Genomic DNA, 21,218 nt, shown 5'->3' on the forward strand with positions numbered 1-21,218 from the left:
TGTGGACCGTTTTTTTGGGCTTGAGAGAGGTAAACTGGGGAAGAAGTGGACAGCTCTTGTGATCTACAACTGATACTTATTGGATATCATTAGCAGATCTGTGCTACTGCAGGTCTGCTTCTAAAATTGGAAACAAATTAGAAGAAGGTCCAGCTGAAGAGGCTCTCCCCCAACCTTCTGCTATACCAACAGAAGAAAGCTGGAGTTAGGAGTAAGAACAGCTCATGTAGCGGGATAGAACTATACTTTCTGCTTAGTGAGATGGTCACTCTTCCCCACGGGATGAAACACATTGAACTGCCCATAAAGGGGTTGTCCTTTAGTTTAAAGGTATAATGCTCCTGCTCTTCATTACTGATTCATTATATATAATGGTAAAATGAATGGCGATTTGGAACTTCTTGATGCATTCTACTTAAATGGCATTTTTAGGAAATTGTGCCTCTTGAATCTGGTCTAACTGCCATAGCAAACATTTGTGACAAATGGGCTACTTTTTTAACATACGAAGAGTTGGACTCAACTGATCTCTGTCTGTTCGCTTCCTCCTCAAACGGGAGAAGCCTGCAATAAGGTGGATCTGACATTTATGTCAGAATATTTCTCTAAACTAGTTTAATCTCTATATTTAACAATCACTGGCAAAGCCAATGTGCCTGGCTTATAAATGAAAGTACCTTTCAGTTATGGACGGGTTTAGGTATTCACCAAGTCACCATACATGCACTACCTGTCACTCAGCTTTGCACTCACAAATCAATTCATCCACCTACTGATGCATTCTTGCATTCACCCACATGCACGACCGCAAAACAACATACACACAAACACACACACACTCATTCAACAACATATGCAAGATAAGAAAGAAAATAGAAAAAAGAAACGTGCTGCTGCATATACATAACAGGCATATACTTGCAATGATAGATAACATCGAAAATATAGCTGACTTAACGTTTCCTTAGTTTAATGTACCAGCATGGGTGGCACATTTAGAAACAATGTGTTTGCCACCTTGCAATGGTAAAACAATGATATAGCATATACAGTACCATTACATGATGGGTGCCTGGTTTAGAGGCAATGGCCAGGCAGTGTGTCGCATACTACAAATGAACAGAACAGAAACCAAGAGGCCCATTAGTACCGTCTGAGAAATTGTAGTATGATATAGAAAAACAAAAAAAGTGGAAAAATGAAATAAATAAAAGTGATCATATAAATGGAGAAATGTAAAAACTAAACGATTTATGCCCACCAGGCCTGACACAGAGGTGAACTTATTTTCAGGCAGATGTGCACATGTGATCAGACAAATGCCACAGGGCAACAGAGCCAATGGCTGAAGTGAGCTGACCCACTGCCCCATGCTCTATACTATCATGGATGGAAGCAGACAGGAAATTACACTCCAACTGACCATTGGTAGAAGAGAGCTGACCCAAAGCCACTCTATGTGCACAAACACCCACTCACAACTACACAGCCACGGGAAACAGCCTTTACAACGCAGCTGTTACATTGCATTACGTTTACAACGAGGTCGTTACAACGACCGCGTTGTTATAACGCGATGCATTTACAACGTAAGTCATTAGATCGACTTGCTCTAGATGGCGCTCCAACCTAAGGAATAGTATAATAATTTACTGTTCTAACACCTTCCCTACTGTTGCGCAGGGTGGAGTTGTAATAGTAATGTACACTATTCCTAACGTTGGAGCGCGATCTAGAGCAAGTCGGTTTAATGACTTGCGTTGCAAATGCATCACGTTGTAATGGAACGCGAAGTAAAAGCATGCGTTGTAGCATGCTCTATTCCACAGACACATATATACATATTGCCACAGCCATTTTCAGAAGGCTGTGGGACAGGCAGGGGATACTAGGCCCAACCGTCAGGTTTGTAGCCGACAGCCTAACAGAGAAGTGCCAGAGTATTAGAATGGCCAGTCAGACTCTGCCAGGCAATCTCCTATCCCCCAGAAAAATTTCTTAGAAATTCCACTAATATTGGTAGTGTTAGATAAAACTCCAACATCATGATTTGGCTTAAAAGCAATGGTACTTTTATTGGGTATACACGGTTACAAGTGCTAAACTACTGGTTCGAAAACATGTTTTTGTTTAACCGAACAATTCGAAAACGTGCATCTGGATGCAAATGCAATTAGTTCAATTTGCAGCGCTCTCCAACAACTCTCGCTGCAGGCCTGTCCCATTATACTCACTTATAGCCCATATTTTGTTTTTTTATTAAAAAGAAACCATTTTTAACACACTAATACCTTTTTCTGTTTACAGTTTTAATTGTTTAAAAACGTTTAATTTATTTGAGGTGCTAAAATTAATTAGAGAGTTAATATTTTTAGGGGTTACAGAATAAATTAGTGAAAATCTAGCACTATTACCAAGGACATATCCCATTTTATTTCAATGAAATATATTCATTCTGCTAGTTCCAAGGATTTGTACATGTTTTGAATGCGAAGCCTTCATGGTCTTGTGTCCTTTCCTGTTGTGTGGTTTCTTTTCGTAAATCTGCCAGGAGGAGGGGCTGTACACTCTCTTTGCTTTAGAAGACGGTGTAGTGTAGTTCCATGGTGCTCACAATTTGGCTGTCACTCTCCAGTGTATTCAGAACACGCTTTATCACAGCTTCACTCACACCGGAGCTGTACGTCTGCCGGACGCAGTTCAGGATGTGTAAGATGTGACAACCTTTTTCAGCATCTACAAAAAAAATGAAAATCGCAAAGAAGGCGATCATGAATATTTAATCTATTTTCAGTAACTCAAATAGGAATCTACAGTAGATAGCACAATCTTTTCTAACACTGTTTAGAATTCTATTAATAATGATAAACATATTCCCCACTGGTTTTGTGAAAAGTTGAATAAGAACTAGTACTTATGTCTGTATCAGCGTTCTGGGTATGTAAACAAAGCAACGGTGGCAATGCGGTAAACAAAAGAACAACCAGCACCTCTGCCTGATGTTAGCAATAATGTATATTCGGATACATTTTCTTTATAGCGTGCTCTATGTCTGATACTGTGCCACCCACTGTATCACCCAATACAATCGGATCCCTCCGAGTATCTCAACAATTAAGAAACATAGACAGAGCACAGCGGACAACCAAGTAAATAGCTGATTGAGCCCAACCAGCAAACTTATTTAATGCAGCAACTTCATAAAGTGTATTCTGTCCAGCAATCAATCTTCGTTACAGATGTTCTTAGGTTACAACATTGGTACAGGCACAGCCGACACGTGTTTCGTCGCCATATATTTTTCGCGACTTTTTCAAGGCTTTCGCTAAACTTTCACCTGGGAGGGTGGTGGCTGCCAGCACCCTCCCAGAATTGCCTTGACCAAATGCTGGTTGTCTTATTATTACGAAGGAATGGCGATGGCGGATGCCCAAATGTACTATCAAGCCCCGCACCTCCTGGTGATCAACGATTGGCTGACCGGGGGATAGGACAACCCAGCTACCGGACAGAGCTGGCTCTATTAAACCTTGACAAAGTCATGGGACTGCTCTACGGATATCCAATTCCTAATCCCTGACTAAGGTAATCTTTCAGTCCTGGCGGGCGGCACTGTGGTCAATGCAATGGCGCACTACACTTACCCAACAAACCCCACTGCGGCAGGGTGTCAGGGTCGCTGCCTTCAACACACCTCTATTCTCCAAGGATTTCAAATCTGGGACAACATCGGAATAAGGACCCTAGGCAACATGTGGGAAGAGAACCACAGTCCTTTCATGACCTTCATCAATACGCCGTCTCCAAAACCCAATTCCAAAAATATCTGCAACTCAGACATTGTCTTGCGGTATATAAAGATCACCTTCAAGCACTCCCAGAGTATAGCCCGTTGAAAGCCCAGATATTGATGGGCAAGATGGAGAAGGGAGTGTGGTCACAAATCTATCGCACCATGGTTAATAATGCCCATGACATCTTCACCCCTTTGAGGAGGAAGTGGGAAGCCTGGATTGGTCTTATAGAGGATATAAATTGGTTATTAGCTTGAATGGCCGCCCGTGAGATAGCAGTGCCATCTCACCTACGACTTGTTCAACAGAACTACCTGCACTGTACATACATGACTCCCTTTAAAGCATGGCAGGCGGGGAAGCTGGAGACCGCCACTTGCTTCTGATGACGGGACTCAAATGCATATTTCTTCCACATGACATGGGTATGCCCCCTAATCAGTTAATGTTGGAAACAAGTAATGCGCTTGTCTCTCGGGTTTTGGGGTAAACACTCACCCTGTCACAGAGGAAGGCTCTGTTGGGAGTTATGGACAACCTTGGTGACACCAGAGGAACCCGTTCTTGGGATAGCTACAGTGGTGACGAAGAGAGACATTGCTCGTAGATGGAAACTGAATAGTGCTCAGAGGATGGCTAAGTGGAGGAAGGGGCTAGACTGGTGTGTGGCACAAGAAGGACCCATATATGAGGCTCGTGCTGACCCTACAAACATGAATGGATATGGGGAAATTGTAGGACCACTATGGTCTGTAGATCAATTAATAATTGCTATCATCTGTGCTGCTGTGTCGGATGCCCGGATGGATGCAGGTGGGTGGCAATGGTAAAGTATGTAAGTTTTGTGAAATCAATAATACTGGCCATCAAAAATATGAAATTATTTCACAGTGGGGAAATGGGACCAGTGAAATGTCCCCTATAAGAAAGAAAAAAACCTTGCACTAGTCATTCATGCCAAAGCTACTAGACAGTCTCAAAAGGTGGCCCTAAATGCCCTTTAGGAAAGAGAAGGGTTGGACATGAGATTGTAGAAAACTAATATTGGGCTGAAAGAGTGACATGTCTAATAGGTAGATATGTGGCATAACCCCCTCCCCAGCAATTGGACAGTTAAGGACCACATCCTCCACGCTAGACAAAGACAGTGGCCTGGATCTGAAGACTGGATCTACACTCTATTCCGTTGGGATTGCCAATTTAGTTGGAACAATGGTGACATATATGAACTCATGAGTTCTGGGTCCTTACGTGTTCAGTTCGACAGAATGTACGAAGCCTAGCTTCTGTGTAAATATGAAGACCTCAAAAATGGAAAGGGCATTAGGTTGAGATGAAGTACACTGCAAAAAAACTGACCATGCTAAAATATGTGCATGTCAAAAATTCCCAAAGCCCACCCAATAGATTTTATACTTACTGATGGACTAGGATAATAGACCATTCTCATTCCAATCCTAGCATATCTGGGTGCAAATATTTCTTGGTGGGGTTGGCTACAGGTCAATTGTTTTTCAGTATAAAGTATTGCATGACAATTCCTGCAGATTACCTTTTTAATCCCTTATTGAAGTTAATAGGTTTTCAATTGATATCTGGCCATCTTTGTAGTAAGCATCTAAATGGATTGATTGAAGGAAAAGAGGAATGTAAGGGAAATGATGCACACAAAAGAGTCTGGTACAGAGCATTTCTACTTAGCTAAAAAGTGTAGCAGGTGGCCAGTTTCTCAATTTCCAACGGTTTGAACACACTAATATGAAAGTCAGGAAGACAAACAGGAACTCAGGGAGTAATGGATTTCTATTAAAGGGTACACATGCATATATATTCAGGAAATGTTAATTTGTCTATTTTCCCAAAATAAATGCATAGTAAATGCGCATACAATCTACATAAATCAATAAACCTTATAAGGCGCCATTCAGAATTTTTTTTCGGTCGTAAATTACATCTAATACATTTAGAAATCTTGTATTCAGTGTTACAAATCTCAATTCTTTATTTACAAAATCAGGATTTGAAGATTTCTCTAAATCTAAATCACATATCCACGGGAATGGAACATTTTCCGCTGTTGTGTATTAGTCGTGGGTACCTGGGAGTTCCCAAGGTAGGTAGATGTATCGATTACGATAATTATGAACAATTGTTTTTGCATCCAATTTGCACACTTAAGTTTTGTTCCAAAATGCTAAGAGCACGTGTACCAATTGTTTGTGAAAAACATTCAAACACTTGCATTTTTGAGGGAGGGTAAGCTACTGTAGTTCTCAAACTAGATTTTCTTTTCCCTGGTCGATAAAAAATAAATAAAATGTTATTTCCTTAAGTCACAATTCACTATACTTACTATTTTGCAGCTTAATTTATCGTGTACACTCCTATCTATTCCTTGTCTCTTTCTCCCCTTTCTGCTTTGGGTTAAAGTCTGATGATAAAATAAAGGTCCCTGTCCCCAAAATGAGTGGCGGTCCTGTCCATCTGCAACCACCAGTCAATTCTCTATGCAGTGGGCAGTCGGATTGAGTAACTATGGTGCAGCAGACATCTAAAGCTCCCTGGGGTGAATATAATGCCGCCTCTAACCAGTGAAGTAGTGTGGCTCACTGGTTAGAGGCGGCAGACCCGAGAGCAGAGGACGGCCCGGGACCAGGGTTCGATTCCCGGCGCGGCAGGTTTCTGGACCAGGGTCAGCGGACTTGATAATTCTCTCGCCTCGGTGCCCACTCTGATCAGCGATCACACTCGGCAACTCTGGGCATTAGCTTGCCTCATCTTCACTAACGGCCCCACCAGACCGCCGGGGATGCCTGGTCTCACCCTGGAGATACCCATTAAGGGACCATCTCTCAGGGAAGCCAGGAAGGGTTTCGCAGCGGTCGAAGCGCCTTGGGACCCTACGGGTAAGTAGTGCGCTATATAAATGCCAATACATTTACATTTACATAATGCTGCTTCTATAGCATGGCTGATGTATCTATAATATAGTACACATATTAGTGATGGGATGGGGAAGATGAACAATATGAACTTTCCATTCATCAAAATGGATACATAACTCAATTTATTATGTAAGGAAGCTATCTGGAACAACCATTAGAGTAATTTATTTGACCAGTACAATATTAATTTTGTTGCCAAAAATAACTAATTGTGATAGTGTTGTGCCCTATGGTTTTGGTATAAGACTACGCTTTCTCAAGTGCTTTCATTCATGGCAACCTTAGCCTAATTCTGCAGTACTGCAAGTGACATAAATAGTATTGCCACCTCTTCAAAGTAAGTGTAATTTATTGCGGATAAAAATTAACCAGTTGGTCAGTCTCACCTGAATTACGGCCCGTTGTAAAGGTCCACGATAAATGAGTGCTCTCTATTCCATTTAGGTATTTAGACAGGACAAGCGTTGATTATATAGAGGCTGTATAAATTAACCGGCTGAGACTGTATTTGAACTGCATTATCCTGCCATGGCAAATAAATATGTGTTGAATATGTAACGCATATCTAGTAAAATAATAAATATAAAGTTATATCTTGAAGGATTAGAATTTTCGGTTTTGGCATCTTTGGCTGGGTGGATGATATGCTGTAACTCAAGTTCCTTAGAGAATGGCTAAATGTTAATATACACATCTAATTACAAGCTACAGTTTGTAATGTAAGCAGGAATGAATGTTCACCCTAAGTTTATTTTGTATTTTAATGCACTGTAACCGACAACACATAGGACAAATAATCAACATGTTACATTTGTGTATCATAGTTCAATAATCCACAATTATGAATTATATGTCTGTAGTACTGTTTAGAATTTACAAATTATCTACTTGTAACTTTACACAATAAAGCTTCCTGAATTACATCCTACCTGTGTGGACCTCCTCACTACACACTGATATTATATTCTTGCTGTAAAGAGACCTGAAAGGGCACCACTTTTCTGATACAAAGGTTTACTTTATAAAGCTATTTCCAATTAGAATGAAAACAAGCAATGGCAAAGCCAATAGTTTGGGTTTGTTATTTGTAGTAATGGCCATATCTCGTGTGATAAGGAAACATCAACATCTCTCAGCCAATGAACGTCAATACATAAAGTGAGTTGCTCTGTGTGCATTTAAAACTTCAATGGCTATTTATTCAGAAGGACTAACACCCAAACATTTTGATTCTGCTTCCAGCAGTAAGTCTGGTTCTAACAGCTAATAACCAATCTCTTGCCACAAAATTACTTAGATTATCCAACACTTTCTCAAAATCAAATACAAGTGCAGCTTTGGAGGGCACACGTCTGAAATGGTTCCTCTAACAGATGCCACCAAGCCACTAGCGAAAGAAATGGATTGATGGTGTAGTCAAAACTCTATAACTTGATATATGTATATATCCATATATATCTATATCTATCTATATATATATATATATATATATATATATATATATATATATATATCTATATCTATATATATATATATATATATACACACACACACACACACAAACAGATACGTCCCTGAACTGAAACGAGGCAATTATGGGGTTACATTAGAACACTTCAAAACGCGTGGGTAGTTGTGGTTGCAACTCCCCATTTCAATGTGTGGATCCATCTCCCTGATCTAAATGGTAATTTTACCAAAGTTTTTATATCTCTTTGTGAATATCCTGCTCACCTCCCCATGAACGTCTTCCGCCAACTATGACAATCGCTTACATGTCTGACCTGGGAGGGCAACCTTGTATATAGCCACACTTACTCACTTGCTCTATGAAGGATGAGGACCTGTCGGTCCCTGACCCCTACATTTACAATCTGGTGGCACAGGCCCACAAGGTAAAATATTGGTTACAACCACAATCCTCACTTATGCACACACATATAGAATGTGCCTTGGTAAGCCCTTTGCTTTCTACTGTATGTCATAGACTCACATCTCTTAGAGATGACATCAATGGGGTAGGCATGACAACCAGACCTTGGTAGGATATGGCAAGCTGCTTCTACTGTGAAATTCCCTACTCTGAGCGGCTACCTGCTATCCTTAATCCATTACTCCCGGATGATGAAACCTAGGGCTGAGAGGGTTCTAACCACTGTAGGACTAAGAGTACTAGGTGATTTTTTACCCAGGGATGCTTATATAATCCTTCAGGAATACAAGGAAAGAGGGGGAGCTCTCCCCTCAGCTATCCTGTATTACAACCAACTGTGCTCGGTGGCAACAGCGGCATTCTCGAGCTTCCCTCTGACCCCAAAAGAACTTACACTCCCCACTAAATATATACAGAGAGCGTACACTGACAAATCTATTTCCATTCTGTATTCAGAAATCACAGCAGGTAGGCCCCTTGACTCGTCAGCTGCCCGACAGGAGTGGGAAAGAGAGCTTGGTTTCTTGCTACTGGACAAAGTATGGGCCTATTGTTGCGCACAAGTTAAAAAAGTGCCATTTACCTACAAACATAAATCACTGTACTTCAAGTCCCAGCATGAGAGAAGTGCTGGGATTGGTCTGAGTACAATGGATTGCCGCTCAGACAATGCCTGTGAGCCTCTGGCTTTTCTCCACCCTGCTGTACAACACAGCCGGGTGCAGAAATGCTATGTGTGCATGTTGGTTTGTCCGACCTAAAACGGGCGGCCAAACCGTCATTCGCACTTAGTAGGGCCTACAACTCTTCCTCTTGAAGCTTAGCAGGATGACTCGGCTCGGCTCCGTGACTTGGCTACACAGCAGAGGCAACAGTGAAAAAGAAAATGGTAATAAAATTAGTTTATTAGAAAATGTTTTTCCACTGTTGCCTCACCTGGGTAGCAGCAATGAGGCAGTGCTCCTCCGCCATAGTGAAGGAGCCACCACTGGTTACAAGCCATAATTATCATTCCTCTAGCACCGGACCCGCAGCTGGCATTACTGAGAACCACTGCCGAGGCCCATGCGCATCGAGACTATTTGTCAGCATGTAATTACTGCTCTGCAAGAGGCAGCTTGAAGATGTCCTGAATGAGTAGTATGGTCTCTAAAACTAGTCATTGAATCCAGGACATGATTTACTGCAGAGCTAAATAGACATTTATGCAGAGAGACTTCATCCCCAATCAAGTCCTAAAGACTTCTGGGGCCCATTCCATTCCTAACTACTGAGTCAAGAACCAATGACCCTTCTGTGAGCCACTACATCCTAGTTACTGTTCTGGTGGCGATGGCTCTAGAGGTGCAGGACTGGGCAAAGACAATTGTTTTATTCTCTACACTTCATGCCCCCTTTACAAATAGACTGTGCATCACCAGATATTGCTTGTAGCAGCACAGAGAAGGTCTTTTCAGGTACTGTTACAGAATGCCAACTTGTAAATTAAAAACCTCAGCTACAGCCCGTTCATTTGAAAAATGTTAGAAATGTGCAAATGTCCCCAAGGGCCCCATGCCATGTGTGTCACCTTTAGACAGGACATGCCTTTTTAAATGAATTAAAGTTGCATTTTGAGACATGTTTGAAACATTCCATCATGCAGAGTATGTTTTGGCGAAAAGCATGGATTGGTTAAAGGTGTCACAAATACAATGTGACCACTTAAAAGGTTCATGTGTCACTGTTCATAAGTTACCTTTAGTAAAGCCCTCTCCCGTGGATACTCAAACCGCAGATTCCTCACTGCCCTCCCACCTCCCTTTAATTTGGTTTAGTCTCTTTCTAACTGCAGATTCCTTACCTTTAGAGTATTCCGCGGAGCCAGATTGGATCTAGAAATTTTTCATAGCAGTGCTCCTGCACGCTGCTCAGTGGCTCAGCTTTAGCTTCATTCCGCTCCAGAGTTCAAGAAGTGGAGAAGCATGTAAGTGACACCCCTACGTGCTACCAGTTTCTTGCTCAATTCTTTCCATGTCCTCAAACGTGGAGCAGAAAACAATTGGGGGTACCAGCCTGCAGATCTCTAATATGGGACCCTTTTAGATGGGGATGTGGGAGGGCAGTAAGGAATCTGTGGTTAGACAGAGTATCCACTAGAAAGAGCATTACCGAAGGTAAGTAACTTGTGAGTATCCATCACAAAGAGAGCAACAGAAAGTAAGTAACTTGTTTTTCTGATGGACACATCTAACTGCAGGTTCCTCACCTTTACAATAGATATCAAAGCAGTCCCCTCCTGAAGGTGGAGGGTCTTTGCAGTGGACAAGGCAGAAAAAAGTTCTACCTTACTGAACCGGAGAAATGCCTGTCCTGTCGGACCTGACTCTCAAGACAGTACTGCTTTGTGAACTTGACAATGTCAAGACTCAGCACTGTGAGTGCGAGTGCAGTAATGACAGTCTCGGCCCTAGTGGAAAATGTCTTTAGTCCTTTCAAAGGCTGCTTTTTAGCCATTGCGTAACAGATCTTAATGTAAAGGACTTTTCTGCACCAAGTGAACTTTCTTTGCTCCAGAGAACGCCACAAAACACTGCTTGTCCCCTGGTGGTCCACTGATGGTGTAGTGCAATCAGTGTAAAAGCTTAAACCACCTTTGGCGTCAAGTCGATGGAGTTTATCCTCTTTTAAGGGGTGAAGCGGGGCAAAAACATTGGCAGGGTAATACATTGCTCAACATGAGGAGTCACTACTTGTGGCAAGAAGGCAGCCCTGGTCCTAAGCCCCCGATTGTCCTGAAAAATTTTTGTGAAGAGCAGTTGCACTGAGAGAGGCTGAGGATCACTCATGCGGAGAGCTGAAATGATCGCAACGAGGAAGACAGTTGCTAGAGGTAGAAGACGCAATGAAAAGCTGTGCATTCGCACAAAGGAAGAATGCATGAGAAATGTCAGGACCGAATTAAGATCCCACTGTTGCATCACAAACAGTTTGGGAGGGAACGTTTGTGTTAAACTTTTAATAAACCTTTTAAACAAGGTGATTTAAACAGGAATGGTTGGGCCAGTATATGCGGAAAGGCCAAAAGGGATGATGAATAAACTTTAATATGCCCACCACAAGGCTTTGCTGGGCCAAAGACAAAACAAATAACAAAAAAAAAAAGCTTGACTTGTAAAGGGTCTCTCCTGTGGACTCGATACTAGGTCAGAAATTTATCCAGCACCTGCCATAAATAGACTTCATGACAGGGTGCCTGGCAGCCAGGATGACAACCACAACTTTGGTTGGGCAATCAAATGCAGTCATCATGCAAAAAGGTGTAGATTACGAAGTTTCAGGTGGAGAACCCTACCCTGCGGTTGCTAAAGAAGATCCTCCAGAAGTGGTTCCCTGATCGCATGGCAAACACATGTTTGGAAGTTCCAGGTACCACACACTTCTGGCACAATTTGGCCACTATTTAGATTTTCTTCAGTACTCTGGGCAGGAGAGGCAGAGGTGAGAAGGTATTCAGAAGTCCCATGATCCACCCCAGTTAAAATGCACCTCCTATGGAGGACCTTTGCAAGAACTTCAAAGCACAAAGGTTTAGACATTTTGTTCTCAACAGTGGCAAATAGATCTAGCCAGGGTTCTTCCCATTGTGAGAAGATAAACTGTGCAGCCTTGGGGTGCAGCCACCATTCATTATCTGCCAGGTACCACTGGCTGAGCTTATCTGCCCTGTCATCAATTATCCTGCCAGGTGGTTCACAAATAGGGAGATACCCTGACATTCCAACCACCTCCAAAGGCACAGAGCGTCCTGGCACAGGGCCCAGGACCCAACTCTGCATGTTGCAGTACCACATGGCAGTGTTGTTATCTGTGAGAACATGTACCAGCCTCCCCGGACTTGATGGATGATAAGGAGGCCTTCAACAGCAAGCAAATGGCCCTCAACTTCAACAGATTAATGTAGAGTCAGGTTTCCACTGGTGACCAGATTCTTCTGATCACCTCTCCCAGATGACATACGCAACCCAGAAGTGATCCATCTGTCACCACCATTAGCTCTGGGTGGGGAAGGTAGAGGGGTCTTCCGCTGGTTCGGTAGAGGTCGAGCAGACACCACTGGAAAACGTGTGCAGTCTCTTCCGAAACCTGGAGACGTCTGACAGGTGTCTTTGCTGCTGGGCCACTGAAACTTCAGATCCCACTGCAGAACCCGCATATACCCCTGGCAAAGTTGGCCAGCAGGATACATGAGGTTAACAGGCCAAGAAGCCTCAGAGCTGCTCTCACCGAGATCCAAGACCGGGTCTAAATCATTGGGACCACAGCTCGAATGCCCTGGACTCATTGAGACGTAGAAAAGACCCTGAACTCCACATTGTTCAAGATCGCTCCTACAAAAGGAAGTCTCTGTGAAAAAGTCGGGTGTGACTTCAGCTCATTAATCGAGATCCCCAACAATTTCAGGTAATTTGCAGTCACTTGGGAGAGGTCTCCGACTTTCTTAGTGAACCCGCCTTCAACAGCCGTTCGAAAAGGTAGGGCAAAAATGGTATCTCCAACTTCCAAAGATGGGTGATGACCACCACCATCACTTTCGTGAACACCCGAAGGATGCTGGTATGCCGAAAGTTTGCTGGAATGGAAGCAGCCGCTAGTTACCACGCGTAACCCCATCGGAATGTAAAGATTTGGTGGACACCACAAGAATTATTGACGAGGGAGGTGATCTACGCCTTGGTTGGAATAGTAGTCCTTTTTGTGTATTTATAGGTACTCTTTTCACCCTTGTCCTAAGGAGGCCAAGATTCCTGGAGGCCGAAAAGCGTCCGTGTCGACGTGCCATTTTCGACAAGAGGAGCCTGTTGATATTGTGTACCTGATTGAATTGTTTAGTTTAACACAATCTGGAATTTTGGATCAGAATTTTGTAGAACCGATTGTGCTTGTACACAACTTCCTCTTAGTGGGCCCCCTGACTGAATATAGGGGCACTCCCTTTTGATTTAATAGTACTTCTTCGGGTGAAAAAAGAATTATAGAGTGTTTGTTGCTTTTGAATTTATAAATGTGTATATAGGTGTTTTGCTGAAATGTAGATGTATGTATATATGTGAATTTGTTATGATAAATAACAGTATGTAAAAATATGAAAAAAGTATGATTACATGTGAAGTACGGATTACTACAAATAAAATTAGTAGTTACGACGATGACCAGGTATGTGATCATTGTACAATAGTTTCAAAATAACTTTGAGAATTGTGTTCTCCCAGTTAGGGAATTGATAATCCTTGACTCGTGTTAGACTTTTGCATTGATCCCTCCCGACCATTTTTGCTCTTTGAGCTTGGTATGCCGAAAGTGAGCACGGTAAAGTAAAAATGTGCATTTTAAATTTGTCCTTTCACAGGCAGACATTTAGCGGGCAGAGGTCAAAAATTAGATGGAAAATAGGATGAAGGCCCCTTCCCTTCTTTGGCACAAGGAAATAGTGAGAGTAACAACCCGCCCTGTTTCCTAAGCTTGAATCCTCTTGATGACCCCTTTAAACAGTAGGGTTTGGACCTCTTGCAGTAAGATGTGTAGGTGATCCTCTGAAAGCCACTTGGATGTGGGAGGAGGATGTGGCGGGTTTGAAAGGAATGGAAAGGCATAGTACTGCTGGACAATCTGGAGTACCCATCAGTTGGATTTGATGGATGGCCACCCTAGGAATAAATGTTGGATCCTGCGTCCCACTGGGGGGTTGTGCACCATTAACGCAGAACTAAAGTGGCTTACTTGGTCATTCCACAGGGAAGGATGATTGGGAAGATATGTGCCCCTGGTAACATGAGTGTTGCCTGCATGATCCTTGTCCCCGGCCACAAAAGGACTTGGGTGATTTCAGCGGGGGACCCTGGCGTTGCCCTTACAATAACGCTAAGAAGTAGCCTCAGAAGGGCTGAAAGTGATAACGAAACCGTGGGGCAGGTGCAAAAAGGCCCAAGTAATGTACAGTGGCCTGGCTTGCCTTAAAATGTTCTATGGTAGAATCCGTTTTTTTGCCAAATACATGGGATCCATCAAGGGCATATCATAATGCAGGCCTGAACATCTCAAGAAAACCTATGGATCACATCCAATGAGTAGAGTGGCAGAATGGCGTTGAGTACCACTACGCCTTCCTATATTTGCTCTTTGATTGAATTTCAAATTACTGGATGACTTTGAACCCAAAGTAGACCTGTCACAGGATTATCCTCAAGCAGGAACGTGTCCGTGCCCTCGACCTGGTGCAGGACTTATGCAAGGTCTGTGACTTCTTTCAATGATCAGTAACATACAGCTTTGCCTTGTTTCAGGGTCCAGGTTTGACACTGCATGACATAGCTCGAGCCCAAACACTAAAGGCACACAATGTGCGGATCCATTACCAACCTCTATTTCCAATAGTCAAGGCACGGTTTGAACACCAAATGACACCTAAAATTACATTAGAGGGGGACACTTGCACACTGGATTAAATTGTTAGAAATTGCAATACCGAGAAAAGAGGGAGGTGCGCCTCGGATCCACGTTCAAAAACGCAGAAAGAAAGAAATGGGCGTCTGTGCTTAGGTTTGGCGGTACAAAAGGGGGTGTGCTTAGGTTTGGTGCTTATAGGTGGCTCTCCTCTGTCACTTCTGGGGAGGAACGAAGCCAGTGCGGAGTCATATGTCTTCACCTATCGTCTTACAGGAGAACTGGTATGAAAAATGTCTGGATACAGTCTAGTGCCTTAGAGAATATTTTAAAGGCGAGAAATCTGCTATTCTAAGTAAGGATCAGAACTGAACTTAACCATAACATTGAAAGGCTAACTTTTAGCACTTACTGCTTTCTGTTTACTCAAGAAAAATTATATTTGTGATTTCTGAGATCTTTGTGATTCTAACATAGGTAACATTTCATTAATACATTTAAGTGATGTTTTTCCTCCCTTGTAAAACTTTCTAATGCTGCTTTCAGTAGCAGCTGTAATTATATTCACAGCATCATGACTTCAATGTCCACCCTTTGCACCAGCCTTTTGGTTTTGAGAATCTGGTCACACTTGGCAAAATTGGCTTACACCAAATTGGCACCTTTAATTTACCAGTAACTCCCAAATAATTGGTGCTACATGTACCCAGGGCATATAAATTAAATGTCAGTATTGGACATGCAGCACTCATTGGGCCACTCACTAAAGTAGCCTTTGAAAACATGTCTCACCTGCCATTGCAGCTTGGAGTGCAGTTTTAAACTTCCATTTTGCGACACCCAACAGACTCTTTGCGCTACAGCGATAACAGACAGAGCTGCATGGCCTGCTCTTCGCGCTAAAGCGAAGATCATCTGCAATACTTTGTAATTGTAATTGCATCTGTTGAGTGCTTACAACCCCTGACGATGCATCGAATCGCTTTTCGGCAAGTAGCACCTTACTCCGGAACCCAAAAAGTAATAGTGGTGAATTAGAGTAGAGAAATATGAAAATAATTTGAGCGTTGGATATGTGAGTCTGTTAGTTGGATTGAAAAGGATAGAAGAGGGAAGGGTCTAGAAACTGTTTATTTGGAGATCATAGCAGTAGGAGGAGGTTTGGGATGAGTAAAGGAGAGATGGAGGAAGGAAGAGTCTCTACAAGTGGAATAGGGAGAGAGATGAGGCTTCGGATGAGTCTAGGAGGGATACATGAGGGAAGGGTTTTGAAAGGCTTGTTTGGGAGATCTGAATAGTAAAAAAGGTTTGAGATGATCCAAGGAGCAGTAGAAGAGGGAAGAGTCTAGGGTTATTTTGTAGATCATAGTAGTAGAATCGGATTTGGAATGCATCAGAGAATGGAGGTCGAGGATATACTGAGAGGTATAGGGTGAGAAGTAGGGTAGAGCATTGGAGATGCTAAATTAGGAGTAAAGTAATAAATATAAAGATACATAGGTACATGGAAGGTATATATTTATAAGGAAGGTAATATATCCAGATTCATACAAATGTTTATAAATATATAGACACCCACCAGCTCCGCCCAACAAATGTACATATCACCCATGGCCACACCATTCCATGTTCAACATGCAAGCAGGTCACTGCACAAACAAGCACACCTCCATCACACCCATTCATCCACACTTGCTTCGCTACTGAACTACCAAAGGAAAAAAAGGGGGAAAAGATCAAAAACAAAAACCAGCTGCTATTCGTGGCTTCCTCCACCGCAAAAAGAACTCTTTGTGCCAAACTTTGAGAAGGTAACTATTTCAGAATGGTTAACCTGGTCCTTGTATTCAGCCCACCCTACATCACAGTTGGTCTGAACTTTTGACTTTCCCTTGATCTAGCACGACCAGATGACCGTAAGTGTCGCTTTGTGCTTTTAGGCATTATATTCTCTTAAAATGTTGAAATTGCATAGCTCCGGTTCTACTGATTGGGTTTTTGTTGTTCTGGTATAATTTTATTTATTAAAATTGACTCTATTGTTCCATATCGGCTTGGGATTTTTCTCGTGTTTTCAATTTAGTACTGTTCTGTGCTGCATAAATGCTTTACACATTGCTTATAAGTTAAGGCTGACTGCTTTGTGCCAAGCTACTAGAGGATTAAGCACAGGTTAATTTAGTGACTTTTGTTGTTCAGCCTAACAAGGATTGTGGTTATTGCCTGAGTGGAGCTTCCACCCCCCTCAACCAAAAGCCCAATATCTAATAGTAATTTTCCCTTGCACTCAATAACATAGGCTTTAATTACTGAAAGCAGAACATATTCTGGCAACTGGTTAAAAAATATCTGCCATTGTAGACCAAAATCTGGTTGAGTTTCCCGAAGATGACAGGAACACACAGATCTTGAAAAGGAAAGACACCCCAAGTATGTTCGCTTTTTCCTTTCGTTAGGGGTTGATATTTTCTGCGACCGCAATTTGCCTGGTTCAGACACTGACAACGTGCCTTTTGTCATTTTAGAGCCTTCTTCCTAGTTCAATTTGCTGTGGGCTCTTTGAACGTCATGAGTAACAATGTGTCTTTATGACTTTACCAAGCAACCACTAACAGGGATCCTCCGGGTATCATTATGCAAATCCAAAGCAAAGAGATGATACATCTGGTATTTTTGATCATCTCACTTATGTTAGAAAAAAAGAGGAACAATCTCATTCTATTTGTTCTCAGTGTGTTTGTCTTGTACTGCAAGCCAACTGTAAAGCAAACATGAAATCTACTGTGCAAATATTAGTGAATGCAGAAATACAGCTTGTCTCGGGTTTTACCTATGTATAAATTCACACAAGCGAAAGGCCAATGCTGAATTTGTAAATGAAAGAATGCCAGTGCCCTAAGCTCTGCTCGGAAACATGCGTCCGGAGCAACTCAATGTGTACTTGCATGGAAGACCAAGGGTGCCTAGTCCTAAATTCCCCTCACCCCTCTTTAATCTACTAACAGGCAACCTCTTCCCCTTCATCTCACTCCTGCAGGTGCTTGCTTTTCCCTTTGAGGCGCTTTTTCTGTCTTTCTGCTTTTTTTTTTTCGATCTCTTGCTCTCTATAAATGCTTGATGCAGAAAAATAAGTGCCGGTCCCTCAAAATAAGTGTTGGTGCCCCCCACTGGCAACCACCAGCTCAAGTCATGCAATGGGAAAGGCACAATGCATAAAGGGTACAGATAAGTCCTATGTCTGTGATGCAAGCCTCTCACCAATACCCCCTCCCAATACACAAGAACCAACAATGCCTATACCCTCACCGTACAATACACGCCATAAGCAAACCTGCATGTTAACACCCACTCGCATAAATGCTTCTCAACACATGATCACTCAGCAAACACACAACCTATGGACACAACATCCTCTTCTTCACAGAGACCTTGTTCAACCCCTCATCTGCTACAGACATCACCACGGCGATCCCAGCAGGCTACAAGATCGCTCGACAGGGCTGCCTTCACAAGCTAGGAGGAGGACTCGCAATCATCTACAAAGTATCCATCAAATGCACAACATACACAGAGAATGCCACCCTATTCATTGAACACCTGCACTTCAAGCTGCAAATCTTTGAAAACTTCACCTTGAACTGAACTCTCACCTACCGACCACCAGGACAACGAGCCACCTTTACCAACCTCATCACCAACTTCGTCGCTCCGCTCACCATTGACACCAGAGCCAACATTCTCCTTGGTGACCTCAAATTTCACCTGCAAGACTGAAATGGCCCTCTGCTTCACAGCTCTCTTCAAACGCTTGAGCAACATCAGACTCATCCAGCTCGTCCCAGAACACACATTGGACCCAGTCTTCACCACAAGCGACAGCATGAAATAAAACTCCACCACACCACTCACATCATCCACTTCCAAATCAAAACCCCGCCCAGGTTCAGAATTTTAAGCCACCACTGGGGCAAATATTTTTAAGAAACAAGGGGAACCCAGAGGGTAGCTAAGAACCATGGGTATAACTACGTTATGGAAAACAAAGGTTCCTAGCTCATTCAAAATCATCACAATACAATATAGATCACAATGGAATACTATACGTTATGGTCTCCTTGCCCAGCCGGACAAGGAATTTATTTCCCAGAAACAATGTCAAATATACATTATATTATCACACAAATATAGCATGACACAAGCCTGTGCCGTACCAAAAGGAGAGAGAAAAATAAGAACAGAGTGAAAGGGGTGCTTTTCAGGCAAGAAAAGGAGCAGTACAGGGCACTGTAAGCAAGTTAGAGAGTAATGACAGTGTCGCCTGGAGTAGAACATACACAATCTCATTTATAATATAGTGAATGTATGCCCACTCATGGGTGTCGACGTTTCGATCCCTATTGCTCAATTAAATAAATGGGATCATCATCAGGACTTAGAATTAAATATGCCTGAATGTAAAAAAGCCTCTGTTTATGAGGTACTTCTAAGAATAGAGCCTCTAGATGGGAGGTTTAACGACCGTCTGAATTATGCAGACTGTCCTTCAGATATTCTCAGGAATCTCGTTTCCGGCGTATAGCCGAACCGAGGGTTTCTACACGGAGTGGTCCTTGTTGGGATCCAAAAGAAATAAGGAGGTTTTTAAAGACCCCTGGTTTTTCGTTTTCGCCTGGTTACACGCACTTTGTTGCTGATTGAGCAAGCGGGATATAAGGATATTTGAGTAGGGCTTCAATGGCCGTACACGCGTACCACAACAGATGTGGGGATGAGGCGCAAGTCAAAGATAAGACTCGCGTATGCAGAGGATACTCGGTCTCGAACCGGCATCGAGACCGAGCGTCCGCCTCCCCCATTCCGTTCCAAAGCCTCCGAGTTCATCTGCAGCGTACCCCAGGGATCCTCCTTCAGCCCGACGCTGTTTAACATTTACATGGCCCCGCTCGCACACGTAGCCTGACAGCACGACCTCAACATAATCTCCTATGCCGACGACACTCTGCTGATCCCCTCCCTCATCAAGGACCCCATCACCGCCAAAGCCAACCTCCACGAAGGAATGAAGGCCGTCATCGACTGAATGAAGACCAGCCGCCTGAAGCTGAACTCGGACAAGACGGAGGTCCTCATCCTCGACTCCAACCCTACAGCCTGGGACGACTTGTGGCGGCCGACGTCACTGGGGGCAGCCCCGACACCCACCGTCCATGCACGCAACCTGGGAATCATCCTCGACTCAACGCTCTCAATGACCAAGCAAGTCAATGCCTTCTCCTCCTCCTGCTTCAACACCCTCCGCATGCTCTGCAAGATCTATAGATGTATCCCGACAGATACAAGAAAGTCAGTCACCCAGACCCTCGTTAGCAGCAGACTCGACTACGGAAACGCCCTCTACGCGGGAGCCCAGACCAAGCTCATCAAACAACTACAACGCATCCAAAGCGCCTTGGCACGACTGATCCTCGACGTACCACGCCACGGTGACATCACCCCCCACCTGAGGGACCTGCACTGGCTCCCCGTCAACAAGAGGATATCCTTCAAGCTCCTCAGCCACTCACACAAGGCACTCAACAAGACCGGCCCAGCCTACCTCAACAGACTGCTCTCCTTCTACATCCCCAACCGCCAGCTATGCTCTGTCGACCTCTCACTCGCCACCGTCCCGCGCATCCGAAGAACAACCATCAGTGGGAGATCCTTCTCCCACCTCGCCGCCAAGACGTGCAACACCCTCCCACTGAGCCTACGACGGACCCAAGACCTGCTGACATTCAGGAGGATACTCAACACCTGGCTGTTCGATCAGTAGCACCCCCCCACCGCCTTGAGACCAACGCGGGTATGTAGTGCGCTTTACAAATGATTGATTGACTGACACTCTACGCCGGAATCTCCAAACAACTCCTACACAAAATCGAGATCATCCAGAACACCTGTGCAAGACTCATACACAACAGCTCACACCCACATCACACCGCACCTCATGAAGCTTTACTGGCTTCCCATTCACAAGCGCAGTGAATTCAAGCTTCTCAGACACACATACAAAGCCCTACAAAGCACAGGACCAGAATATCTGAATAGCCACATACACTTTCACCAACCCAGCAGATACCT

The 21,218-nt window shown here is 43.4% G+C and overlaps 1 protein-coding gene across 6 annotated transcripts in view; it reads right to left on the reverse strand.

The window, feature by feature from the left end:
* Nucleotides 1–2,049: 2,049 nt before the first annotated feature.
* The window catches only part of STN1 (STN1 subunit of CST complex), a 482,731-nt gene continuing 463,562 nt past the window's right edge, over nucleotides 2,050–21,218 (reverse strand). For all 6 annotated transcript variants that reach the window (XM_086922737.1, XM_086922740.1, XM_086922736.1 and 3 more), the window contains one exon: nucleotides 2,050–2,736. In XM_086922737.1, coding sequence (XP_086778863.1) covers nucleotides 2,579–2,736 — 158 coding nt within the window. In that variant the 3' untranslated portion in view covers nucleotides 2,050–2,578. The remainder of the gene's footprint in view (nucleotides 2,737–21,218) is intronic.

This window comes from Lissotriton vulgaris, chromosome 5 (genome assembly GCF_964263255.1).
Source record: "Lissotriton vulgaris chromosome 5, aLisVul1.2, whole genome shotgun sequence".
Classification (NCBI taxonomy): domain Eukaryota; kingdom Metazoa; phylum Chordata; class Amphibia; order Caudata; family Salamandridae; genus Lissotriton; species Lissotriton vulgaris.